The sequence below is a fragment of the Lepus europaeus genome, chromosome X, assembly GCF_033115175.1.
Source record: "Lepus europaeus isolate LE1 chromosome X, mLepTim1.pri, whole genome shotgun sequence".
Taxonomy (NCBI): Eukaryota; Metazoa; Chordata; class Mammalia; order Lagomorpha; family Leporidae; genus Lepus; species Lepus europaeus.
In genome coordinates this window covers 100,252,176-100,280,117 of record NC_084850.1, presented here as the reverse complement: position 1 = coordinate 100,280,117, position 27,942 = coordinate 100,252,176, and the positions used below count along the sequence as shown (strand labels likewise).

The window sequence follows — 27,942 nt, the reverse complement described above, 5'->3', positions numbered from 1 at the left end:
AAGGAAGACCTTTCTCTCTGTCTCTCTCTCACTATCCACTCTGCCTGTCAAAAATAAAATAAAATAAAATAAAATAAAATAAAAGAATATTTTGTATCCTCAGTTGTTTCTCTGCAGATATAGAGGACTGACTGTAAACAGATTACTTAGTTAACTACTCATTGTGATAAGTACTTGGGTGGAAACAAATAGAATGACAATAGATGATACTTAAAGTAAAACCAATGAGAAAGCAAATCAAGAAAATTCTATCACTACAGAATATCTTAAGTGACTTATTTTTGTGTGTGCCTCATAAATGATCAAGAAGACCTCTCTGAGGTGGTAACCAGTTTGGGATCAACATACCAGTATGGAAATGATAGATTAAAATAGAATGGCAAGACATTTGCTTGGGAAAGATACCTCAGGAAAGTGACCATAGGGATGAGCCCCTGAATTTAAATTTGATAAAAGAAAGGTACTCATGGTTTTGTATTTAGTGGTTTTCATATTTACCTACTTCTACCAAAGGTGTTTGCCTATCAGTTCCATTTCTGTGTTCTTATAACCATCATAGTTATACCAGTCAGTGAGTGGCTCTAGTGAAGAGGTCACTTAGGCTATCCATGATCTTAAACTGGCTTCCTCTGCTTAAGCCTTTTGGTTAATCAAGAGTGTTTATCATCATTGCTTCTAATAGAAAATGGTCTCATATGGAATCTGTAATCAGTAAAGTGTTCTTTGAGTATTCACATTACTCATAGTAGAAGTTTAGGGCAAGTGACTATCTATTATTCCCATTTCATAGACTAGAAAACTAAGGCATAACAAGATTTCTGACGTCTCTGATTGTCGACTATGTTTGACACGTTTCACTCGTCTTTATAGGGGAATTATAACTTGCAGTTTACAAGGTCTGACTGTAAAATAACAAGACCGCTTTCTGTGAGTCACACACACGGAAATGAGTCCACTGTCAACACTCCATAGTGATGGAATTTTCTTGCTTTGCTTTCCAAGTCTTTTTGCTTGATTGAATGTTTTTACATGGAGTTTCCTAATAAGGAAAAAAGGGAGAAAAGGTCACAGAAATCCTTGTTAGTTGGTGCTGAAACTGTGTCTAAAATATGACGTCTTATACCAGACACAATAGCACATAAAAAGATTAGCTAGAAGGAGCTTGAAAGGCAGTAAAAGTGGGTTTTTGTTTCCCAGATAGCTAGAGGGATTGATTTATGAGGAATGAATAAATAAATTATGCATGGCATGGTTAAATGCGTCTGAGGTAGTGTGAGAATGGTCTGTTAATTAGAAGAAACAGAAATGCGGAGACCTGGAAGAAGTGGAGGGAGAGAAACTGGAAACAGGGCTTCAAGAATAGGAAAATATTCAGAGCTTGTTCTCAAAGTCCATCTGTGCTCTCTTGCCTGCTCTTGCAGCCTGGGCCTCATGGTCAGCACTTCATTCATTCATTCATTCATTCAGTATTTCTGAAGCACCCAGATATGAGCCCAGCATTGGGCTGTTTTAATAATGTTCTTTGATTCCCTTCTTTCCTTCACTCCCTTGTCTTTCTACCTAGTGCATCTTGCTCCCCCTTAACTGTCTGAGGAGACATCCTGGTACTGAGAGCAGCACAGGTAATGGCACCAGCAGCAAGAGATAACCTTTTGTATTCAAGAAACACAGAGTCTGCGTGTTTGAGATCCATGGCTGCTGTGTGGGGAGGGTGTGGCAGTTGGAGCTGCAGGGAAGATGGTAGGGGATAGAGAGGCAGATCCGATTAGAATTCCAGGTAGAGTCCAGACTCTATGTGCTTTGGGACCTTATCTCGTAACCAAGACACCATCAAATGATTTAGCAGTACACGGATGATATGATCAGATTTGGCAGTATGCTGGATGGATTGAGGGGAAGTTGGCTCAGAGACAGTCCAGTGGAATTGTTACTTTTTAAAAGTCTAGGCAAAAGATCAAAAGACCTCAGTGAAGACAAGAGGAATGGAGGGAAAGGAATAACAAGTTCTGGAGAAACTTCAGAGGGAGAATCGATAGGGACAATTAGATATGGGCAATAAACTAGAGAAGAGTCATGGAGGACTTCAAAGCTTAAGTGTATTATGGAGGAGGCTGTGTTCTCCCAGACCACCTGCTGAGCCTCAGCATAACTCCCCAACAGCCCAGAGAAAAAAGTAAATCTTAACAGTCAAATGTGAGTGAATGAAAAACATGACAGTACTTGAAATGAAATCCACCAAATAAATTATGAAACAGCTCTGTTTGTTCTGCCACACTGTGAAAAAGTCACAACTGTTCTCCAGAGAAAAACTGAGAACAAAGGAAAACATGCTAGGCTCCAACTCATGGAGAAACCTACCATGGTCACCTCCGCTAGGCTTCCCTCTAGCTGTCTGACTAGGGCAACTGTGCGGATTGTGTGGGGAGGAAAAAAAATGATTCTTCAAAACCCGTCATCTTCCTAATACTTTAACTTCCCATAAACACTTAGCCTGGGAGAATGCCAGTCCTAACTGCCACTTTTTGAACTTGGAACAAAAAAAAGTAACCCATATCAAAGCTCTATGGGGCCATAAACCACTCCAGTTTTATTTGCTGAATGTTTAAGATGAAACCTATGATGATGGCTACAGGTTTTACCGGATTCCTTTAGATTTCTTCATAGGGAAATAGGCAACTTCCAGAACTGATATCCTCTAGTCTTTCCCTCATTTATTTAATTTTATTTTTTAAAAAATATTTATGTTTTTCAAGAGGTAGAGATACAGAGAGAGACAGCTCCTACCCACTGATTCACTCCCCAAATGCTTGCAACAGCTGGGACTGGGCTGAGGCAGAACCCAGAGACTCCCCGAGCCAGGAACTCAATCCAGGTCTCTCTCTTACATGGGTGGCAGGGACTCAACCACTTGAGCCATCCCTAGCTGCCATCCAGGGTCTGCATTGGTGGGAAGCTGGAGTCAGAACCTAGAGCTGGGAATCAAACCCAGGCACTCTGATATGGGCCGTGGGTGTCTTCATTGACGTCTTAACTGCTAGGCTAGATGCCTTCCCCAGTTTTAAATTTAATAACTAGTACATACCCCATTCAGATTTCCTAAATTTTTACCTAGTGACCCATCTAGAATGCCATGATGATATGAAGTCATCATGTCTCCTTGGGTTCCTCTTGGCTCTGCCAGTTTCTCAGGTTGGTCTTGTTTTTAGTGACCCTTGACAGTTTTGAGTACTGATATGCTGTAGAATGCCTCTCAATTGGAATTTAACTGATGTTTGTCCTCATAATTAGATGGAGGTTATGGGTTTTGGAAGAAAGAACACAGGAGTCAAGTGTCCTTCTTATCACATCATATCAAGAGTACATACTGTCACCATGACTTATCACTGCTAATGTTAACCTTAATCACCTGCCTGAGGTAGTGTTTGTCCATTTCTCCTCTGTAAAGCCATACCACGCCCCCCTCCACCTTTCTATCCTGTATTCTTCACAAGGAAGTCATGTGTAGCCCACACATAAGGACTAGGGAGTTATGTTCTACCTTCTTGAGGGTGAAATATTTACAGAAATTATTTTTTAAGATTTTATTTATTTGAGAGGTAGAGTTACAGACACTGAGAGGGAGAGACAGAAAGGTCTTCCGTTCGCTGGTTTACTCCTCAAATGGCTGCAATGGTGGGAGTTGCGCTGATCCAGAGCCAGGAGCTTCTTCCCGCTCTTCCACATGGATGCAGGGGCCCAAGGACTTGGGCCATCTTCTACTGCTTTTCCAGGTGCATTAGCAGGCAGCTGGATCTGAAGTGGAGGAGCTGGGACTTGAACCGGCGCCCATATGGGATGCCAGCACCACAGGCGGAAGATTAACCTACTGCACCACAATGCTGGCCCCTACAGAAGTTATTTAGAACTGCTCTTCGATATCTATCCATTCTCTTCCATTTATTTATTTATTCAATCATTTATGTCAGTATAGGCTCTTATTTATTCTGTACTTTGGGTTATACTACTATATTTTGTTGCCCAAATTGACTAGGGTTTGGCCATTGAAAACTCAATTGGGTCTGTTTCCTTATCATTGTGGGTTTTTTTCCTTGAGCACCACCTTATTTTTTGGCAATGTGATATACTCCACACCCATGTTAATATATTCCCTGCCCCAGTACTAGAATCAGCCGTTTCTCTAAGGAGCTAGTTTCTTTCAACTGGAGAATGGTATTGGAAACCAAGATAGGCAGTAGGTATGCTCCTGTTACTTCTAGGCCTCCTCAAGCCAAGGTAGTAAGGAAATACATATATGTATACTGAACCTATGTCCATTTGTATCTATAATACGCTCAACTTAAGGTCATGCTCATGTCTTTCATTTTTTTTTTTTTTGAGAGACAGCATGAGAAAGAGAGAGAGAGAAAGAGAAGGAAGGGAGTGGGGAGAGGGAAGAGGGAGAATGCTACAACAGCCAGGAGTGGGCCAGGCTATATCCAGGATCTGGGAACTCAGTCCATGTAAGTGGCAAGAGCCCAATTACTTGAGCCATCACCTGCTAACTCCTAGAGTTGGCATTACCAGAAAGCTGGATCTGGGAGTCAAACCCAAGCACTCCAATATGGGATGCAGGTCTTAACTACTAGACTAAATGGTTGCCCCTGATGTTTCTAGTTCAAATCCATTACCACATGGGTCAGACTAGCCTCCTCTCCTGGCTTATCTGTAACCTTCCACCCTAGCAATGAGAAACTTGGTTATTTCAGAACTGTTCATCAGTACCCTCTTGCAAAGACAAACCTTATCAACTAGAATGAAGTGTTTATGCACAATTCCTTTTACCTTTAGTATTACAGATTCCTTTTATTTCCATAGTTACTTGGGTAAGCACCTTTTCACTATAGCCCCTTCAATGAGACTGTTTCATAAATTTGTGATGCAGTTAGATTCTTTTGTCACATTCTGCAGTCTATCCTGAGATTTCCAGCCTCCTTAATATTTTTTTAAAATTTGCATACACTGGGTTGGCACTGTGGCACAACAGGTTAAGCTGTGGTCTGCGGAGGCAGCATCCCATATGGGTGCCAATTTAAGTCCCAGCTGCTCCACTTCAAGTCCAGCTCCCTGCTAATGCACCTGGGTAAAGCAGTGGAAGATGGCCAAAGTGCTTGGGCCCCTGCACCCACATGGGAGACTCAGATGAAGCTCCTGGATCTTGGCTTAGACCTGCCTAGCCCTGGCTATTACAGCCATTTGGGGAGTGAAACAGCGAATGGAAGATTTCTCTCTCTCTCTCTCTTTCAAATAAATAAATCTTTTAAAAATTTTGCATACATTGAAGTCCACTCTTTATTTTAAAGATTTATTTATTTACTTGAAAGTTAGAGTTACAGAGAGACAAATCGGGGCGGGGGAGGGGGAGAGATTGATTCTTCATCTGCTGGTTCACTCCCCAAATGGCCACAATGGCTGGAGCTGGAGCTGGGTAGATCCAAAGCCAGGAGCCAGGAGCTTCTTCCAGGTCTCCCACGTGGGTGCAGGGACCCAAGCACTTGGGTCATCTTCTGCTGCTTTCCCAGGTCATAGCAGAGAGCTGGATCAAAAGTGGAGCAGCCAGAACTAGAAATGGCGCCCATATGGGATGCCAGCTACAGGCGGCAGCTTTATCTGCTGTGCCACAGCACCAGCCCCAAGGTCCATTCTCTGTGTAATGAAGTTCTGTAGGTTTTGACAAATGCATAGGACATTTATTCACCATTAGGGTATCAGGCAGAATATTAGTTTCACTACCCTGAAGAAATCCCTTGTGCTTTGCCTGTTTAATCCCCTTCCTTCCCAGGCCCTGGCCACCACAGATCTTTTATTGTCTCCATAAATTTGTCTTTTCTAGAATGTCACATAAGTGGAATCATGTAGTATGTAACCTTTTCAGATTGACTTCTTTCACTCAATATGTATTTAAGATTCATCAATGTCTTTGTATGCATTGATAGCTCATTCCTTTTTATTGTTTAAACTATCTGGCTGTACTTCCATTTGTTTATTCATTCACCTATTGAAGGGCATCTTGTTTGCTTCCTGTTTTTGGCGGTGTTGAATGAAGCTGCTATAAACAAACATCTGTGTTTAGGTTTCAGTGTGCACGTAAGTTTTCAAATCAGGTAGATCTGAAGGGTATGCTTACTAGATCATATGGTAAGACTATGTTTAGTTTTAAATAAACTGCCAGCCTGTCTTCCAAAGAGATCTTCCAAAGAGATACAATTTTGCATTCTTGCTAGCCGTGAATGTGAATTCCTGTTGCTCTGCCTCCTTAGAATTGTCATTGTTTTGGATTTTGGCCATTCTAATAGGTGTGTAGTAGTACTTTATATTTGTCTTAATTTATGTTTCTCTATTGACAAATGATGTTGAACATCTTTTCATTTGTTGATCACTATAAATATATATGTATGTATATAAATATATATTTGTTTGCTATATGTATATATCTTCTTTTGTAAATTTGGGTCTTCTGCACTTTTTTTAAAAGATTTATTTTATTTATTTATTTGAAAGAGTTACAGAGAGAGGTAGAGAGAGAGAGAGAGGTCTTCCATCCGCTAGTCCACTCCCCAGATGGCCGCAAAGGCCTGAGCTGAGCCAATCTGAAGCTAGGAGCCAGGAGCCAGGAGCTTCTTCCAGGTCTCCCTTGTGGGTATACGGATCCAACACTTGAGCCATCTTCCACTGCTTTCCCAGGTGCATTAGCAGAGAGCTGGATCAAAAGCAGGGTAGCCGGAACTCAAACTCGTGCCCATATAGGATGATGGTGCTGCAGGCCGGGGCTTTAACCTGCTGTGCCACCACCAGCCCATTCTGCACTTTTAAAAATTAGATTGTTGAAGCCAGCGCTGTGGCAAAGCAGGTAAAGCCCCGGCCTATGGTTCTGGCATTCCCTATGGCACTGGTTGGAGTCCTGGCTGCTCCACTTCCAATACAGCTCTCTGCTATGGCCTGGAAAAGCAGTAGAAGATGGCCCAAATTCTTGGGCCCCTGCAGCCACGTGGGAGACCAGGAAGAATGTTCTGGCTCCTGGCTTTAGATGGGCTCAGCTCTGGCTATTGTGGCCATTTGGGGAGTGAACCAGTGGATGGAAGACCTCTCTCTCTCTCTTTCTCTCTCTCTCTCTCTTTGCCTCTGCTCTTCAAATAAATTAATAAATCTTTAAAAAATTAGATTGTTTTATTGTTTTTTTTTTTGACAGGCAGAGTGGACAGTGAAAGAGACAGAGAGAAAGGTCTTCCTTTGCCGTTGGTTCACCCTCCAATGGCCGCCGCGGCTGGCACGCTGCAGCCGGCACACCGCACTGATCCGAAGCCAGGAGCCAGGTGCTTCTCCTGGTCTCCCATGCAGGTGCAGGGCCCAAGCACTTGGGCCATCCTCCACTGCACTCCCTGGCCACAGCAGAGAGCTGGCCTGGAAGAGGGGCAACCGGGACAGAATCCAGCACCCCGACCGGGACTAGAACCTGGGGTGCCGGCGCCGCAAGGCGGAGGATTAGCTTGTTGAGCCACGGCGCTGGCCCGTTTTATTGTTTTTAAAAATATTTTTGTATTTTAAATACCAGCCCTTTATCAAATATACGTTCTGTAAATATTTTCTCCTACCTTTATGCTGCCTCCCTGGGTGTGCATTAGCAGGAAGCTGGACTCTCTTTATAGTAGCTTGGCAAAACAGAAAGTTTTAATTTTGATGAAGCCTAACTGAAGAATTTTTCGTTTCGGGATCATGCTATTGTGTTGTATCTAAGAAGTCATCACCATACCCAAGATCATGTAGATTTTCTCATGTGTTATTTTCCACAAGTTTTATAGTTTTGCATTTTACATTTAGGTCAGTGATCTATTTGAGTTAATTTTTATGAAAGTGATATTGGAATTTGGCCCATATCAAAAGGTGTTACATCTTTGGCTAGGTTCTCTTTTTGATATATGTATGCCCAACTGTTGTAGCATTGATCTTCTCCATCAAATTGCTTTTGCCTCAAAGATTTGTTGACATATTGGTGTGGGTCTCTCTCTGGACTTTCCATTCTGTTCCCTTGCTCTGTGCAGCCTTTCTTTAAACAGTATCATTCTGTCTTGATTATTATCACTTTATAGTAAATCTTGAAATCAAATAGAGTGAGTCCTCCAACTTTGTTCATCTCCAGCTTTGTGCTGGCTATTCTAGATGTTTTCCTTTACTACAAAAGCTGTAGAATCAGTTTATTGTAGCAACAAAATAACTTGGCTTGGGTTTTGGCTGGGATTATGATCAAGTTGGGAAGAATTGACATCTTAACAATACTGAATCATTATGTTGTGGGGGTGGGGATTCTGGATCAAGAGCCCTGGCTGGGTTCAGAGAGATCCCCCCCCCCAGCTAGACTTAGTACAGGTTCTTGTCTTTCTTTGTGTAAGAATACAATCAGGATACATAGATATAGGTGAATAAGCAGGACTTATTGGAAAATGTATGTATAGTACACACTCAGATGTGAGTGCAGGCAACCTCCAGAGAGAGGTTTGTAGGGTCTCTGGTGCTCAGAGCAAGGCCTGATTGAAGATCCAAAGGAGACAGGATTTGGGATGGGGCCGTAGTGCACATGGTGGTCTCCAGAAAGTGTCATGGCTCCTGGAGCATGATGGAAAGTGAGGCTTTTAACTGCATGATAAAGAGTGGGTATGCTGAGTCTTCAGCCATGTTGAATAGGCATGGAAGATGATGGGGTCTCAGTGGTGTTCATGGGTTGGGTGTTGGCAGTCCCTAACTCCTTATCCTTTCCTGACTCCCTGTGTTGCCCACATCAGTTCCATGAACATAGACTATTTAAATCTTAGATTTCTTTAATCAGGATCTTATAGTTTTCTGTACACAGAGCCTGCATATATTTTCTTTTCTTCCCCTACTCCTCCTCCTCATTATTATTTTGAGACAGAGAGCTCCCATCTGCTGTTCTCTGTCCAAATGGCCTGCAGGTCTAGGAACTCTGTGCAGGTCTTCCACATGTATGGCAGGGACCCAGCTACTTGTTCTATCACCTGCTGCTTCCCAGGGTACCTATTTATAGGAAGGGGATTCAGAAGGGAAGCAGGGACTTGAACGCAGACACTCCAGTATGAGATGTGGACATCTTAGCAAATCAAACACCTACCCCAGGCATCCTCCCATATTTTGCTATGTTGTAATTTTATTTTCATTTACTTCAAAATACTTCTTTTTTTTTTTTTAAATCTACTTTTTTTATTAGTGATCTGCTCTTTTTTTTTTTTTTTGACAGGCAGAGTGGACAGTGAGAGAGAGAGACAGAGAGAAAGGTCTTCCTTTTTTGCCGTTGGTTCACCCTCCAATGGCCGCCACGGTAGGCGCGCTGCGGCCAGCGGACCGCGCTGATCCGAAGCCAGGAGCCAGGTGCTTATCCTGGTCTCCCATGGGGTGCAGGGCCCAAGCACTTGGGCCATCCTCCACTGCACCCCCTGGCCACAGCAGAGAGCTGGCCTGGAAGAGGGGCAACCGGGACAGGATCGGTGCCCCGACCGGGACTAGAACCCGGTGTGCCGGCGCCGCAAGGCGGAGGATTAGCCTAGTGAGCCGCGGCGCCGGCCATCAAAATACTTCTAAACTTGTCTTGAGATTTCCTTGACCCATGAATCACTTGGAAGTGTATTATTGAATTTCCAGTTGTTTGGGAGCTTTTCCAGCAATTTTTCTTATTATTGCTTTCTAGTTTAATCCCATTGTGCTGGATTTTATGGCAAAGTGGCTGGGAGTTGGGCTCTGTTTACTGTTTGGTGCCAGAGGGTTCAAATTCCTAGTGTCCACCCCCTCTCCTTTTTTTTTGGTTTCCCTCTTGATTTTGAGTGTCTTGCAGCTCCTTCAGTTGTCATCCACTCTTACAGTGGAAGGTGATGGGAAAATATGGGGGAGGTTATTTTTAAGATCTTCTGATTAAATCTCAGTGCTTTATTAGGGCAATGTCTTGTTTGCTGCGACTTGAACTTTTTGTTCTCCTTGCATTCTACTCCCTTCCCTAACTGCAGCATCCCCAATATATTTCCTTGAAATCCTGGTCCCTGTTGAGTGTATCTCCGCCTTAAATGAGAGAGGAAGGCTAAAGGTGGCTGGAGTGGGAGGAATGCCCTTCCCCCAGTTGGGATAAGACTCTAGGCAAAGAATTTTTCCCTAGAGCATAGGCCTTTGTTGTGAAGAAATCTCTGGGTAGGAGGACTCATCCCCTCCCTGAGAGCCAGGTGGATATCTTTCTTGGATCTTCATTGGGAGAATTCAGTGGAGTTCCTGGAGGTAGAGCTTTGGTGTGGGAGCTGCCCTAAGACTGTGGACCCTAGGAGATTCTCAGACTTAGCTAGTCCACACACAGCCTTCAGCAGTTCATCCAAGTTGCCATGTAAGTATTTCTACCAGTTTTTGGCTCTAGGCTTTTCTGTTGCAGATAAATGAATCTCAGCTGTGTTTCTTTAGAAGGCGTTGTCTCTCTAGATCTCAGTTCTGTTGACGAGTTGAAGAAAAATCGTTGATTTTCTAGTTTGTCCAACCTTTTACTGTTGTAAGGATGGGGGTAATAACTTCTAAGCACTTTACTTACTGAAGCTGAATCTGGAAGCCCTTCACTTATTTTTCAATTAGTGAAATCACTTTGGTCTCTTCTCAAAGGAAATGTAATATTTTTGAGGCCTTTTGGCCTACTATAACTTCTGAGTGGGCTATTTTTCAACCCTGCTTTGTTCTAATTCATGACCTGTGCCAGAGCAAAGGGTTGCTGTTTCAGGGGTATGAGCCATGGGTTTCTGGGGTCTGTGGCTACCAGGTAGCCCAGAGGTACTGTAGAGCTCTGTTTAAACCATTGGGCCAGAAATACCGGGTCCCGGTGAGATACTAGGTTGTCCTGTACTTCATTGATGAGCTAGCTGAATCTTACCTTTCTTTTCTGAAGTATGATTCTACCAGAAGAGTATTCTCCAATAACTGAGCAATCAAAATGCCATTTGGAATTTCTCAAAGATAAAGTCCTCTCAGAAGTCATTCAACACAATATAGGAGTGGCCAACCCAAAACAGTCATTGATAGCATATAAAGTTAGAAGGGGCCTTAAAATCATATTGCCCCGTATGCCCTCATTTTACAGGTGGCGAACCTGTAAACTCGCAGACATCAAGCTGTTGCCCAAGATGACCTAACCACTGAGTTGTGGAGTTGGGATTAGAATCCATACCTTCTCCTGGCTGACAGGCCCAGTTACAAAGTTTCTTCTCATTGGCATGCATTTAGAAACTGAGAAAGCCAGGATCCTCTGAGGGCTTTCCTCTGGGAGCTTCCTCTGAAACTACCCCCTGCTGTGTAAGTGAGTCAGTGGTCTGCCTCCCAGAATATAGCTCTGCTCTCTGCAGGTCTTGTCTCTACTCTTCCAGCTATGCTTTTATCTTTTTCTTTTTGAAATAATTTTTGTATAACACATGAAGGCACTCCATATCTACAAAATGCAAAAGCTCCTCACCTCCTACTCTAGAGACAGCCTCTAGGATGGATTCAACATGGTCCTTTCAGTTTTTTTCTCCATCGAGCCATACATTTGGAAATATGTTGTATTTGTGATTCAGTGACCTGCTTTTTTTCCACATAATATGCCTGGGAGATTTTTTCATTTCATAAGTACAGTCTACTTTCCTTGTACTAGTCCCCTGTTACTGGTCACTTTCATTATTCCCAGGTTTTTGTTACTTAGAAACAGTGCTGCAGTGAATAACAAACATACATTGGTGTGTACATGTGAAACTATTTACTTAAGGGTAATCCCCAGATGAGATTCACATGCTTTTTTTTTTATTTGACAGAGTTAGTGAGAGAGAGAGACAGAGAGAAAGGTCTTCCTTCCATTGGTTCACTCCCCAAATGGCTGCTACAGCTGGCACTGCGCCGATCCGAAGCCAGGAGCCAGGCGCCTCCTCCTAGTCTCCCATGCGGGTGCAGGGCCCAAGCACTTGGGCCATCTTCCACTGCCCTCTGGGGCCACAGTAGAGAGCTGGACTGGAAGAGGAGCAACCGAGATTAGAACCGGCGTCCATATGGGATGCTGGCGCTGCAGGTGGAGGATTAACCAAGTGAGCCATGGCGCCAGCCCCAGAGATTCACATGCTTTATTAAAAAAACTCATTTTTCTGCCCTGACATGATACTATTCCCATGAATTTAAGAAGAATCTCCTGACTGGTATTTTGTCTTTTAAAATTTTTTCCCCAGTAAAGAATAACTGCTGATTTTTTGTTGCCAACTTTTATTTGGATATTAATAGAGAGAAACCAGTGACTTAGCTTAGAGGGACTAGAGAAGTACTGTTCAAATTATTAGACAGGATCGTGCTGTCCAAAGGGTTTCCCAGTGCTGTGGTATGTAATGTGCATTTTAAGACAGTGTCTTCCTACCCAGTACATTCCCCAGTTTGTCAATCCCATAAATGTGTAAATTTGAGAAGGAAGGGATGAAGAGCAAGTAATGGAGCAGGGGGCTCTTTTCTGTACATGGACAGCCCTCTCAGCCACTGGGAGCCAGTAGGAGCCTACAGATACCAAGTCCGAATTCTCATGCTATTTATCCCAACTTTAATAACTCTGGCACTCAGCACCTTCACTCCATTGGTGGTGAGAGTGTGTTGGGTCGGGAGCATCCAGATTAGAGGAGATGCTGGGAGTAGGAGACATTAAAGAGAGAGACACCCAAGCAAATATCTATAACCCAACGGGGCAGAGCTGTAGCCATTCGGAAACAAAGAGTCAGAAGGTGATGTTGGAGTCCAGATTCATGCTTGTTTCTAAAGCATTCCCTGTGCTTTTCTGCCATGCCCCACCTTCCTATATTCCCAGGACTCTCGAGCTTCATTTCAGTAGCAGAGATTTATTGGAGTTTTTGCAGTTCCTTTACCCATGTCCCTCACCATCCCCTGTATTAGCAAAGTTAACAATAGAGAGTTTCTTCTTTCTTGTCCTTCCTATCTCTAAGACACCTTCAGATTTTAACTTGCTGTGAGTAGGAGATAGAACAGTCGACCCTAAATGAAATGATGGCAGGGGTGATACCCAAAACAACTCAGATACTGACCAATTAGATTGGATGTCAGACATAGCACTGGGACAGTGTCCTGGAGCCTCCTAGTAGTCCAGCTGCTGGGTCATGGGAAAGTTCCCAGAGGTTCTATAGGGCAAAGTGAGGGGGAGGAAACTTCTCAGAAAAGAGTGGTTATCTAGCTACAGCAACAGAGGTATTTCAGTATGTAACAACTAGTATGGTATATAGTTGTGTACCAACAGCATAGTTATCTCCAGAGTCAGGGCTAGCATTGTGGCTTAGTGGGTAAAGCCACTGCCTGTAATGCCATCATCCCATCTGTGCATCTGTGTACTGGTTCGAGTCCCAGCTGCTTGGCTTCCTATACAGCTCCCTGCTAATGTGCCTGGGAAAGCAGTGGATAGCAGTGGAGAATGGCCCAAGAGCTTGGGCCCCTGTACATGTGGGAGACCCAGAAGAAGCTCCTGGCTCCTGGATTAGGTCTAGCTCAGCCCTAGCCATCACAGCCATTTGGGGAGTAAACTACTAGATAAAAGATCTTTCTCTCCCTCTCTGTGTAACGTTGCCTTTCAAATAAATGTTTTTTTTTTTTTTAAAGTGTCCCAGGAGTCAACTAAGATAGTACTTAAAATGGGCTGGTGCCGCGGCTCACTAAGCTAATCCTCCACCTGTGGCGCCGGCACCCCAGGTTCTAGTCCTGGCTGGGGTGCCGGTTCTGTCCCAGTTGCTCCTCTTCCAGTCCAGCTCTCTGCTGTGGCCCAAGTGCTTGGGCCCTGCACCCCATGGGAGACCAGGAGAAGCACCTGGCTCCTGCCTTCGGATCGGTGCAGCATGGGCCGCAACACGCTGACTGTAGTGGCCACTTGGGGGGTGAACCAACGGAAAAAGGAAGACCTTTCTCTCTCTCTCTGTCTCTCTGTCTGTCTCTCTGTCTGTCTCTCTCATTGTCTAACTTTGCCTGTCAAAAAATAATAATAATTAAAAAAAAAGATAGTACTTAAAACATAAGTGGTCCAATGATATTATCTAGGGCTTATATGGGAGGGGCTACTCCACCAACATTTGGTGTTTAGTTACTAGATTTGGGTAAGTGAGAAAGCAAAATAGAAACAAAATGGAGGCACACGTTGCCAGAGAGAAAGTTTCTACAACTGTTGATTAATTATTAGGACATCGCCTGTAATGTATTCCCAGACACGTAGGTAAAATTGAATGTGAAAGAGTTGATGACTTACTGAAAGATCTAGAATGGATGAAGCCACATAAGAAGGGAGGTGGGTAGTACATATATGGAAGCAAGCAGTGGCATATAATAGGCTCTTAGTATTTGCTGCTGAAAGAAGGTAAAGTTTAAATGCCCATAGGATGAATAGCTGCTGATGTGTGCAAGGCACAGTGGTGAATTTTATTATAGATGTGGCTCTAGCCTTGGAAAAGAACAACACCTACCTGTAAAACTGAAATTCATTCTTAGAAGGGACTGATAACTCTGCCCCATTTCTTTGAGTGCTTATTTATTTCTTGAAGCTGTTGGCAATAAGTGAACCCTCCTCATGCAGCTGAGATATTTCTAGAGCAATACATCCAGGTCTGTACCTGAGATTCCTTTCTGTACTCTTTCTGCTTGTGGTTTTGTCAGTGTTTAACTAGTGTACTTAATCAGTTACTGTTCAGCCCCCCAGGTACATTTCTAGTGCTGTATTGGTAAGGGGTTGAAATACACATCATTCTCAAAGCAGAATTGCTTTTCCTGTATTTTAATGATATTTCTAGTTTTAAGTATCACGTGATTTTTTTCTTTTAGGAAAAAAAAAATAGGAAGTGGTTTCCAAGATGGAAAATAGGTTAAATGCATTAATTTATATGCCTCCTCATTCAAGCAATGTGTTTCTAAGGATTCATTGTTAAGTATTTAGACAAATGTGAAATAGTCTAAGAAGATAAGTCTTATTATATAATGTCAGTGAATTCTGTAGTGGCCTTCAGATACTATAGGCAAAATCCTATTTAATAAAGAATTAATTTGAAGGAGGCTTATGAGGTTGGACATCTTATCCTTTTGAATCTAAAAGTTTAATCCTGTAAGACAGCCACACTTGGGCCACAAATGCCTTTTGCTTTTTACAGTATTGTAATTCATTGCCACTAAATAGTATCAGTTGCACTTCTGCTTATTACTGTTACATTAGCATATCAGGAGAATGAGATATTATAAGTACGATGGACTGAAAGCATACAGGTTTTTTGTGCAGGGTCTCGCATTTCATTAGGTTTTGTTGTGCAAACATTTCGGGATGTGTGAATTCTTAAGAGTTGAGGGTAATAACATCCAAGAGCCCTATATTTAGGGTCCGTTTGTTGGAGTGCACTGAGACTGGGTTAATGTTTAACAGCGGCTGTCCTGTTGATTCACTTAGGGAATGGGTAGATAGCAGTTTTATTCTTCTTATTGCACAATTAATTAAGACCTGCTGAAAAATAGCCCTAGGAATGCAGCTGGGGAAAGGAACACCTTTAAAGCAATGGGATCGTAGCAGTAGATTTATTGTTAGGATTGCAATAGCTGCCCTTCAGCCGGGTTGGATTAATGAGTATCAGAGTTGATGCAGCTTTCTGGGCAAAATACTGCTAGTAAGGAAAAAGCTCATTTTCTTGATTGTAGTCTGGGTTTTCCAAGTGACTAGAGGCTTCTGAAGATCTGACCTCGTACGTAAGTTCGTATGTGGTTTAGTTTTTCAATTTTCTTTCGTTGTGATATGCACATAGAGAAGAAGACATACAACTTGGGTCCACTTTAAAGAATCATTATAAAGTGAACCCTCAGGTAACCTCCACCCAGATCAACAGAGAGGACCAGCCTTCCTGAAGCCCTGCTCTCTCCAGGTACCCCTCCCAGAAGGGACACTTTCCGCCCTCTCCCCTGGGCAGCTCCTGTCTTTTGTCTGATTCTTCCCTCTCTTTGTAATGTAATCACTTACATTTGTGTTCTGAAATATTGTTAGGGTTTGCCTGGTTTTGAACTTGTAGGAATGGAGTAGTAAGGTTATGTGCCTTTTGTTCCATCTGCTGTCTTCCACTCAGCATTGTGTTGGAGATTTTTTTTTTTTAATCCAGGTTATTGCTACCCAGTATATGTGTGTGTGTGTGTGTGTTTAAAGCCTTGTCTGTATTTGCCCCCTCCCTGTTTTTACTTAAGATATCTGTAACTCTAAACACTTTCAGATCTTTCTGCTTCTTCTTCCGGGACTTCCTGCTTGTTGAGGTCCTAAGGCTAAAGCTTGTCTGGACTTCAGTTTTCTGAGCTCACCTGACTGCCACCCCCACCCCTGCCCCGCCCCAGGTCTAGGGCATTGGTTTAGATGAGACTACATCTTTAAGGCTTCTGTGCTCTGTTAAAAATCTTCCTTTCTCTAAGGCTGGTCCAAGGGTCTGGTCACGTGATGCCGACAGTGACATCACACTCTGACCGCCGGGAGCCCGGGTGGTTCTTTAGGTGGCGTTTGTTGCTGTGAAAGGCAGAGAACGCAGCAAGTGCCCTTCTAAAGCACTTCAGCGCGGGGCTTCCTCCTGCAAAAAGCTCCTCCGCCTAAATGAGCAAATGCGGGCTTCCAAGGTTATTTCTTCCTTGAGGCAGAAAAAAAGAAAGGTAAGCAGACCTGAGGCCGAGCAAGGAAGCATGCCTCCCCCCCTAGCCCGGGAACAGGGGTTCTGGAGAGTTGCAAGCAGTCTGTAGGAGGATCCTAATCACTGCCTACCCTTTGCCAGTGGCTTGACTGATGTGCTGCTAACCGAGACCCACTACAAAGGAGGAGGATGTGGTGCTCATGTTACCTAGTGATGTAATAGGATTCTTTCTTTCCTGCTCCGAAGCTGTCGCAGCTCTTCATTTAGCCTTGAATAGCCTTAAAATGGGGGGGCCTCAGTTGATAGATAGGGTGGCATTGGCGAGCTCTCAGATGCTTTTTTCAAATCACTTTCCCAAAATCTTTTCCTGCCCCCCCCCCCCCGAAAGGAGAACTCTTAAACCTGAGCAAATTCAACTGAAGCATTAACCTTCCCTAAAAAGTAAATCTCTGGCCATTTGGTGTCCTGTGTTCATGTCAGCTTTGGACTTGAGAATTGAGACAGCTTGGTTTCCCGCTCCCCCCACCCTGCCGTCTCCCTCCCACACATACACATATTTTATTCTATTCCTACCCTTATTTTCTAGCTGGCTTTTTTTTCCCTCCAAGCTCCCAGACAACACACCAGCTTTCATCTTTCTCAGTATAACACTGACATGATAGGGAAGGCTGGGCTGGTGATTCAGCAGCCATCCATTTTACAGCCAAGCATCAATGAAGATAGGGAAGGGACTTTGGTTTGGGGTTTTAAGATTAACTTGCTCACTTACTGCACTCCGCCTCTCCACCCTACCCCTACCCTCCAGATGATTTAGACGCTGCTGAGCTTTTCCTTTCAAATGTGTCCATTGTTTATAAACGGTATGCAGGAGAACTTACTGTTGGTAAACCAGGTGCTGTACCGTTTGGGGTGTTCATTCACATTTACCCCATGAGAGTACTCAAGTTTACAGGAAAGATGGAGATGCAGATGGGGTGGGGGGGGGAAACTGAGTCAGGTCAGGCCCATTTGGGCCTTTTCTGCAGAGAGATTCATTACCAGACCACATGGATGAAGCCTTGTTCCTGCCAAGGTTGGTGCTGCAAATGTGAGCTTTGGCCAGGTGAATTGAATGATGATATTATTCTGCGTTTTCCCTCCAGTGTGCAAATGTATAAATGCCTCAATACTATTTTGCATTTTGTGTTTAATAGCATGGCATTCCATCCGACGATATTGCAGAAACACTTTGAGCAGGTGTGTAAGCTGTGCTTAACCTTGTGGGAGTCCAAGTGCAGAGTTTAAATACTTGCCTTGCCATTTATCAAATAAATTTTGGTTCAGCTGATATTTAGTGAGTCTTAGAAATGTGCCAGACACTGTGGACAAGGCAATTATGAATCAGATGCAGGGCTACCAACCAGAGAGTTTTTAGTCTAGAAAGGAAGATAAAGCACATGCCTAAGTAACTGTAGTGGAAGTGTTAAAAAGCTAAGCCCTGATAAGGGACCCTTATGGGTGGGCACATGGGCATGTTTCTTCCAGTTCAAGGATCAGGGAGAGACATTTCACCACTAAGCCATGCACTGTTGTTTAAATCTCTACTTGTAAGTCTTAGGCTCTTCTGACACACTTGGAAAGAGTTTCTCCAAGCCCTTTACATCAGGGATCAAAGTCTTATAGTTATTAAAGGGAAATTTGTACATTCCAGCCAGCTTAACTCTTGAAGATGCTGACATGCTTTCTTTGGAGTCCTTTCAGGCAAAAGCCACCTCCTAGGATTGAATTACTGCCTTATAAATATAAAATGGTTCTTGATGTGATATATCTGTAAAGACCTTGGACTATTTTTTCTACCTTCCATAAACTGAAATACCCTAGCTGTTCCAGGCTTCTTCCTGTCTTTTGTTTCATAAATCCTTTCTGATTGCACATCAGCTTCTGTTATTTCTCTTGTACTGTCGTTCTCATCTGTCCCTTTCCATTCAAACTGCCTTTAGCCACTCCTCATTTTGCACCTAGACTGCAAAAAACTAAATGCAATGGATGCTCACACTGGGTGATGATATTTCTTTATCAGCACACCCTGAGTGGGTCACCTAATAGTTTAAGAACTTACCTACTGAAGTTCAGAAGGGAGATATTAAAAATGTTCAGTGTGTCTGGAGTACTAATGTCTATTTCCTGTTCACTACAGAGGACAAATCCTACAATGGTGGAGGAATAGGTTCTTCAAATAGAATCATGGACTTCTTGGAGGAGCCAATCCCTGGTGTAGGGACCTATGATGATTTCAATACAATTGACTGGGTGAGAGAGAAGTCTCGAGACCGGGACAGGCACCGCGAGGTAAGACAAAGGATGGTACATGAGAAAGTGCTAGGAAATACCAGCGGAAGAAGTTGAAGACACATATTCTTTCTTTCTTTTCTCCAGCCCTGGGTGTGGCTGAATATGGTTTCTATTGGAAACATAAAATTTTATTTTTATCTTTAGAGGCATCTCACATATGATTTTTATCATAATTTTTTTTGAAAAATTATCTAATGATGACTTACCTCCTATAGTAAATGGCTGAAAAGGATCCTTACAACCCTTAAATGAGTAGAAATGCCTATGCAGAGATGAAAACAAATGGGGAAAAAACAAACTTAGGATGGCAAAAATAAATATCAAAAACCTTCCCCTATCATATCTGCCTTTTATGATTTTTATCTTGAATACGGATTTTTTAACACTAAGAAAAGTAAATGAACTCCTTTTAAATGAATGAAACAAAAAAAGTCTCAGGGCCCCAGTGTTTACTAAAGTATACAGGACAGACTCCCTGTGATTATAGCTCTCATACAACCACGAAAACAAAATAAACTCATGTGTTCAATTCTGACAAGACCAATCAAATTAAAACTAAAGACATGAATTTAATGTGATAGGTAATATATGGTATTTAGGGCTATGGCACAGGGTCTTTTGAATTTTTCAAGAGAATTTCCCCACTTCTCAGAGCAGTCTGCCAAGGTCATTTGCCTTTAATGTGTTGCATTATAGCATTTAAGATGGGGAATCCCAGGGGCAGGCATTTAGCTTAGCACCAGTTAGGACACTCGAGTACCTAGGTTCAGTTCCTGGCTCTGACTCTTGATCCACCTTCTGGTTAATGCATACCCTGAGAGGCAGCAAGTGATGGCTGAAGTAGTTGGGTCCCTGCCCACCATGTGGTCTCCATGTGGAATACCGGAATGAGTTCCAGGCTCCTGGCTTTGGCCCAGGCATTGTTAGGACTTAAGGAATGAACCAACAGATGTATCTCTTTATCTTTCTCTGTCTCTCTTTCCCCCCCTCTGTCTTTCTCTGTCTCTCAAACATTTTTTTTTTTAAATACATAACTCAGGGAGTCACAATTTCTTGTTTGTGTAAGGACTACATGGAAAGCTTATTAAAAAACTGAGTGCCAGCCCTAGCCCCAGAGAGTCTTTCTTTCTTTGATTATTTCTACCTGGAGTCCAAATTTAAAATGTAAATTTTAAAACCAACTCTTTTTTTAAAAAAAGATTTATTTTCTTGAAAGGCAGATTAACAGAAGGAATGAGAGAGAGAGAGAGAGAGAGAGAATGGAGAAAGAGAGAGAGACAGAGAAATCTTCCATTCGCTGGTTCACTCCTCAGATGGCCACAGTGGTTTGGGCTGGGCCAGGAATCCGGAACTCCATCTGGATCTCCTCACATGGAAGCACTTGGACTTAAAATTTGATTTTTAAGCTGACCTCATTCTGCCCTGAGTTCATGCTTCCTTTTCTCAGAGCCAAGCAAATCTCGGAGCAGTCAGGTGGAGAGTGCTTTTCATTCTTAAGCCTCTCTCAGCTGCTGACTGGTTTCCTCATGACCACCTGAACTCAACAGTCAGGTTGTCCCAAGTACAGGCTTTGAGGAATCCCCTCTTAGTTGTTGAACTTGTGATAACTCCACAGAATTTACTTATCACAACTTAAAAAGGTGATGGCTATAAAACATTCTATGTTTTTTTCTAAGATTTTTGCCATTAGGGAACATTTACACATAATCTTTCTGTTATATTGATTCATTGGGCAGGCTATGGAATTTAGAGTCTTACTGGCTTTCTTCTTTTTTCCTTTTTTTGGCTGTAGAATTACTTTCTTATTGTTTAAGATTTAATTATTTGAGATAGCATTACAGAGAGAGAGAGAGAGAGAGAGAGATCCTCTATCCGCTGGTTTACTCTCCAAATGGGTGCAACAGCCAGAGCTGGGCCAACCCAAAGCCAGAAGCCAGGAGCCTCCTCTGGGTCTCCCACATGGGTGCAGGGCTCCAAGGACTTGGGCCATCTTCTACTGCTTTCCCAGGGCATAGCAGAGAGCTGGATCAGAAGAGGAGCAGCTAGGACTAGAACCGGTGCCCATATGGGATGTTGGTGCTGCGGGCAGAGGCTTAGCCCACTCCTCCACAGTGCCGGTGCCTTGGCTTTAGAATTTCTATCTGTAATTTCGAGTTCAGTTTGTCATCAGTTGCATATTGAACATGCTATTTAAATTGTGAAAGTCACCTGTGATAGGAGAAGGGCACAGTGCCCATTAGGTTGCATCTGAAACAAATGATGCCAATTAATAATAATTCAAAACCAATTAAAGTGTATTTATCAAATGTTCCAAGGAGACTTTTTGAGCAATAACTGTTCATTATCACAAAAGAAATGATTCACAGGGGAAATTATAACCCTATTCATTTTCAGCACTGAAATTGGAGACTTAAGTTCCACAGGTCAAATTTTTTTAAAAAAGATCTATTTATTTATTTGAAAGGCAGAGTTAGAGAGAGAGAGAGAGAGAGAGAGAGAGAGAGAGAGAGGGAGAGACAGGGAGAGAGAGAGATCCTCCATCCACTGATTAACTCCCCACAGCGGCTGCAGCGGCTGGAGCTGGACCGGTCCAAAGCCAGGAGCCAGGAGTCTCCCACGTGGGTTCTGGCACCCACGGACTTGGCATTACAAGACTATACGAAAGGTGGGGTTTAGTAAGCCTCTGAGTTCTTGGTGAAACTGGGTTCGCTAAAGATTGGATAAGAAGTTAAGTTTTAATTGGTCTCTATTCCCAGGTAATTTGTCTTTGTATTCCTTCACTGGGCTGTTTTGAGGTGACAAAAGGAAGGCTGTATGTAGAATGTATCAATATTGTCTCATTTTCCCCTAGATAACCAATAAAAGCAAAGAGTCAACGTGGGCCTTAATTCACAGTGTCAGCGATGCCTTTTCTGGTTGGTTGTTGATGCTCCTTATTGGGCTTTTTTCAGGTATGGTAAACCACGTGAGTTTTCAAAGACAGATCTCCTAACATGGTAATACGTTCCTCTCCCAAGTCATAAACTGCGTTCCATGTTGTGTTTTCCTAGTTTGCTACATGAAATGAATTGCTGCAGAATCTTTCAGAAGTTCAATGTCCCCATCTGTAAAGGAGTACTTTGAATACCCGCAGCACTACCTTTAGCCAGTGGGGAAATGCATCTCAGTATATTTTGTATGCTGTATGATACAGTATCCATTTGAAGGATACTCATTTGAGTGCTTATCTTGAAGAAGACCCCCTCCATGGGAAATGGTTTTTTTTTTTTAAACACTTCCTGCATGAGGCTTAGGAAAGATGTGGAAGACTTCCTGAAACATTTTGTAGATGCTACTTAAACATCTGCTCTCTCATTTGATGGTAAAGGCATGTAAGAAACTCATGCTCTCAAGGAGCTTATAGTCTCATTCCTCCATGCTAGCTGAGGGGTGGGGTAGTACCACCTCTTCCTGCAAACTGCACTGCAAATAATGCAGGATGAGCATCCCGCATCTGAAATGCTTAGGACCAGAAGTGCTTTGGATTTTGGATTGTTTGGATTTTGAAATATTTCCAAATACATAAGGAGATATCTTAAGAGATGGAACCCAAAGCTAAGCATGAAATTCATTTGTATATATCATATGTACTTTATACACATAGCCCGCAGGTAATTTCATACAATGCTTTAGTGCACCTGTGTTTTGACTGAGACCTATCGCTTGAGGTCAGGTGTGGAATTGTCCACTTGTGGCATCATGTTGGCACTCAAAAAATTTCAGATTTTGGATTTTTGGATTAAGGAGACCTAACTTGAATATGCGCAGTCCAAGAATAGTATTTTTCTGTATAAATACAGCTTGTGAAGCAAGTTCCTAAGCAGGCTTCAGGCAGAGTCAAAGATACCAAGCAGAGATTGCCAAGAGGTGTTTCCTTATGACATTAAAAGATGGAGCCTGGAAAGATCTGGAATCTTGAGTTGAAACAGAAGTAGGTGGAAAATGAGGTGAATGATACAGAATGGCAGTTGGACACACAGGTTCTATTTCCAGGCTGCTGGAAGTTTGATCCCAGTCCTACCACTTGCTAGTTCCATGGCTTTTGACAAATGTCTTAAACCCTGGAAGCTTTTGTTTACTGATCTATAGAATGAAGATAATGAAAGTACCTACATGAAAAGTTTGGTACATGCTGCTGTTAGTGCAGCTACTTAAAAATAATAATTCATGAGCCATGGAGTAGAGAGCAAATGAGAAACAGCTCATTTGTAGCTCAGTTTTCAAAAGTTGCCTAGGCCAGGGGTTGGCAGACTTTCTGTGTAAAGGAGCCAGATAGTAAATATTTTAAGATTCGTGAGCCAGATGGTCTCTGCATGAAAGTAGCCACAGACCATAGGTAAACAAATGCTCCTCCTGTGCCTGGGAAAGGAGGTAGGCAGGATTTGACCTTCCGGCCACGGTTTGCCAGCCCATGGCCTTGGCTGTTAACTCTGCCCCTTCCGGGTCTTCCAGAAGACAGATCGTGATCTGGCCCATTTGGTGCTGGCTACTAATTGACTAGCTGATCTGTGAGAGGCTGAGGAGGAGGAAGATGTCTGAGACAAGGTTATACAGTATAGCATATCAGTGACCTTGAAAAAGCATGTCAAATAAATATTGCAAGCCATGTTTCAAGGGAGGACAAGCAGTGTGGAAGTTGGGGGTAGTCATTTGGAAGTGAGGAGGGGCACATGCTTGAAATGGCCACAAGGACAAGGGACAGCATTTTACTTCTTAGGGGAGTGGGAACCCAATAAAATTTATAACCAGAGAAGAAAGATTGAGCTGGGAGAAGGAGGAGGGGAGATAGAAATAGAAGAGATGACAGGCTTGAGGGTAGCAGTGTTAGGTAAAATAAGACATGCACACGTGTAACAACCAGAGAATAAACCAAACTATATATAACATCATGTTGATTTTTCTGAATCCAGGTAGTTAGTGCAATAAGAGTAACAGGGAAAAGAAGGCTGAGGGCTGGAACACTCAAAAATAGGTGTCAAAAGTGTGTTAGATTTGACTAGGTTATTCAAGTATGTAAACAACCTGGGCCAACACCATTAGCTCCTACAAAAACATATGCATGACATGGCCTCCCGCCTGGTGGAATGCAGGCATAATATCCTCAACTTTTTAATGTATTTCTTGTCACTAGGTGGTCAGTGAATATTTTTCTTTCCTCATACACACAGGGTATTTTGTTTTTAAGCATTGGGAAGCAACAATAGAAGCAGTGTGCCTTAATGCAGGAACAGTCTGGGAATTCAGAGGCTGTGAATTTTATGGTGTCTTTACTATTTCCCTAAAGCAAGATTCTGGGCCATTTAATTTCTTGATGCCAGAGTTTCTTCATCTGGATGACAGTCATGATGAGAAGGCCAGAATCTAAAGTACTATAGCTATCTTTACACTGGAAGTCTTCATCCCCAACTCACTATTCATTGCCTCATCATTTCCCATGGTGAATGTTGTATATATCATACTGTTTGCTCCATCTCACTAAGAAAACTTCAGAATGTTCATGTCCTAGGTTCAGGAGGCTTCTATGTGTCTACAGCTTCATCTAGCCTTCTGTGCACACCATAGTTTGTGCTTTTATAAATTGGATTCCCTTAGCCTAGAGTGCTTTCCTGCCATGGCTCAATTTTTTTTTTTTGTCCATGGAACAAAATCCTGCTATCAGGGCTCAATCTTTCTCACCATAGTAATCAGCTGTCCTCTGCAAGCCATCTGAAGTAAATACCATGGAATATTCCTCAGTATAGGCAATTTCTTTTCTCAGTTTTGTGCATGTAGAGAAAGTAAAGTAGTCTTTGATCAGTTTTACTGTGTTTATGGATGTGTATTCTTACGTTCCAAGTCAAAACAGTGTCTTCATCATGCAAATTCAGCCTGAAGACAAACCTAGTAGTCTCTTGCTTCCACCCAGCCATTTTGCTTTCCCCTTCATTCCTCCTAGATAGAAATGCCAGATGTCAGTATTTAATACAGATATTATAAGTGGAAACCAAGCAACCAGTCAGAAAGAAGTTGAGATGAAATGAGAAGTATGAGGGCCCTTCAAACAGTTCATGGAAAATGAAATTAAAGGAAAAGTTTATTTTGGTCCAAAACTTTTTGAGATCCATGCATTGTTGGTTCATAATGCGTATTTCTCATGAACTTTTTGAAGATTTCCTCATATGCATGGATTTCAAAATTTTCTGCACCAAAGTAAATGTATCATTTAATTCAATTCTCTGTGTACTTTTTGAAGTACCTTCATATATGCTTGTTTGGTTCCTAAACTTTGGCATGACAAAGTTTATTCTGATTACCAAAGAACAGACTTTCAGAAATGCACTTGACTTTTGGCCTTCCCTCCCTCCAAATCAGGTTCCTTAGCTGGTTTGATAGACATCTCTGCTCATTGGATGACAGATTTGAAAGAAGGCATATGCACAGGGGGATTCTGGTTTAACCATGAACATTGTTGCTGGAACTCTGAGAATGTCACCTTTGAAGACACAGACAAATGCCCGGAGTGGAATAGCTGGTCCCAGCTTATCATCAACACCGATGAGGTAACATGTAGCAGTAATTTCAGAAACGTTGGATTTTATTCTTCACATTTCTTTCATTTCTTATACTATAATGACAGCACGTGCAGAATCTTCTCCTGTTTTCCTGTTCACAAAAAGGGGAACTAGTGCCAGCTGCCTTCTTCTGTGGTTTAAGTACAACCCTATTTCCATATCTTCTGACATGTGGAGTGGCTTGGTGCTTATATTTAGAATTTTTGTTTGTTTTAAATAAGTCTGGTTTTTCTCCTTGGTACATGGTGTGACTGAATTTATCCTTCCCTAATGATTTCAATGGAGATGTCAATGGGTAAGCTATAATTTCTAACAAAGAATGGAGTGGGTCAAAATGTGTTTATTGTATAGACACCAGAAATGATTTGTCCTTGAACGTTATATTTGAACCTTCAAGAATTATGATTCATTGCACATCAAAACAACTGAAGCCCAGGAATTAGTCCCATCTTGTGATCAAATCACTATTTTCATTTGTGTCTTTTAAGTATATGTTTGTGTTTTTTATTTGATGCTGAAGTAACTTTTTCAGTGTCTTACCTGTCATCCCTTTACTATATTTTAGATCCCTCCCACTGAAAACAAAAGCCCACAAGACAACTCTCAACACCCAATTCTATTCTGACTTCTGTAAGGCTACCAGAAAACACACCAAACACCAGAGTTAAAGGAAAGATTTATTGTCAGGTGGAGGGAAACCCAACAGGCTGGAAGGAGAGGGAGGAAGAGGGTGAGAAAGGGCAGAAAGGGAGAGGGGTCGAGAGAGAGACAAGTCAAGAGAGAGAGCATGTGTGTGGAGAAGCAGGTTGTGTTATACTCTTGCAGAGGGTAGGGAAGTGGGAATAACAAATTCCATTAGGGTGAGGGTGGAGCTGATGCTTGTGGTTGGGCCGTTTGGTCACCTGACATTTAGTAAGCCAGGCTGGGCTTAGGAATGAAGCTTACTGTGCGAGATGGCGACAGGGGCCAGAGCCTGAGATGACACCCTGGGGCTTAAGATGGCGCCACAAATAAGATGGCACCATTTTACTAACAACTTCCACCAGTTAAAACAAGTGCCATATTAGCTTACCGTCTGTCCACTCTGTCGGTGAAGTGAGAAAGACAAGACTAGGATATGTGTTTGTGTTCTTAAAATGTACTATTATTCACCTCGGTCCACAGTTTGGGGTAGCATGTAAACACACACACACACACACACTGTCAAGGGAAAAGGATAGGAAAATCATAGAATTAGAAGTGTTTATATACATATATGACTGCATATTGGCTTATTGAAAGGGTTCAATGAAAGGGATAGACTATGTTATATATCTGAGATGATTTAGGTCTGTGCTTTTCAAGACTTGGGTGTGGTTAGCATGCCAGAGGGTAGGTGAAAGCATAAGACAAACATTCCATGCCTGCCCAGAGCATCAGTTTTTCTGAATATTTGGAGGACTCCTTATTTTGAGAAATTAAATATAAATAATTATTAAAAATGGACTATAAAATTTCCATGCTTTTTCAGAAAACAATGAGATCTCTGCTTTGTCTCTGCTCCCATATATCCTACCCCATATGCTGATGTCTCTTTACTTTCCTGGATTGGGAAGACTTGGGTAGAAAAGTTTGGAAAGCCCTAGAAGTTAGGGTGAGTGTGTGTGTGTGTGTGTATGCACACTCACATGCTTCTCTCTTGCTTTTGGGGAATTTTTGTTTTTAAAGCAATTGCAGATTCATAGGAAGTTGCAAAACAATGTACAAGGAGATCCCCGGTACCTATCACTCAGCTTCCTTCAATAGTGACATCTTAGTATATAGTACAATAGCAAAACCCAGGAGACTGACATAGGCACGATCCATAGGCCTTAGTTTAAGACACAGTGGGATGTGTATGTGTGTGTGTGTGTGATGCTCTACAGTTTCATCTTAAGTATAGATTGTGTAACCCCCAGCACAAACGTTAGAACTATTCTGTTGCCATAAGCACCCCCTCGCCTCCTGTTGCCTATTGTGGCTTTAGCTGTGTGCCTGTCAGAGTCCCAGCAGTCACTTTCAAACTGAAGCTTAAGATTTGCAGGAGGGACAGATTTCTTTGGCTCTCTATTTTATGAATGAAATCCTTGCCTGGGCAAAGAGTCTTCCAGGTCTTAAGAAGCCTTTTCCTGCCAAGAATTTGGCCTCCTGGTCTCTGACTCTAGCCAGTTCCAGTTACTTTTCCTTTTACTCCCTTTCCCTCTTTGTTTCCTCCCTCTGGAACTTTCCTCCCTTGCTGCATTTAAAAGGCAAAGCCATAGCAATTATCTCTTTTTCTGAGGGACCAAGATAGTGGAAAA

The 27,942-nt window shown here is 42.5% G+C and overlaps 1 protein-coding gene across 2 annotated transcripts in view; it reads left to right on the top strand.

Moving 5' to 3' along the window:
- CLCN5 (chloride voltage-gated channel 5) overlaps window positions 1–27,942 on the top strand; it is a 178,668-nt gene that overhangs the window by 129,658 nt on the left and 21,068 nt on the right. For both annotated transcript variants that reach the window (XR_009864951.1, XM_062182968.1), the window contains exons 5-7: window positions 18,880–19,031; window positions 21,886–21,985; window positions 25,425–25,612. Coding sequence is in view for 1 of the 2 variants with exons in the window: in XM_062182968.1 (XP_062038952.1) it covers window positions 18,880–19,031; window positions 21,886–21,985; window positions 25,425–25,612 (440 nt within the window). In the remaining variant the exon portion in view is untranslated. The remainder of the gene's footprint in view (window positions 1–18,879; window positions 19,032–21,885; window positions 21,986–25,424; window positions 25,613–27,942) is intronic.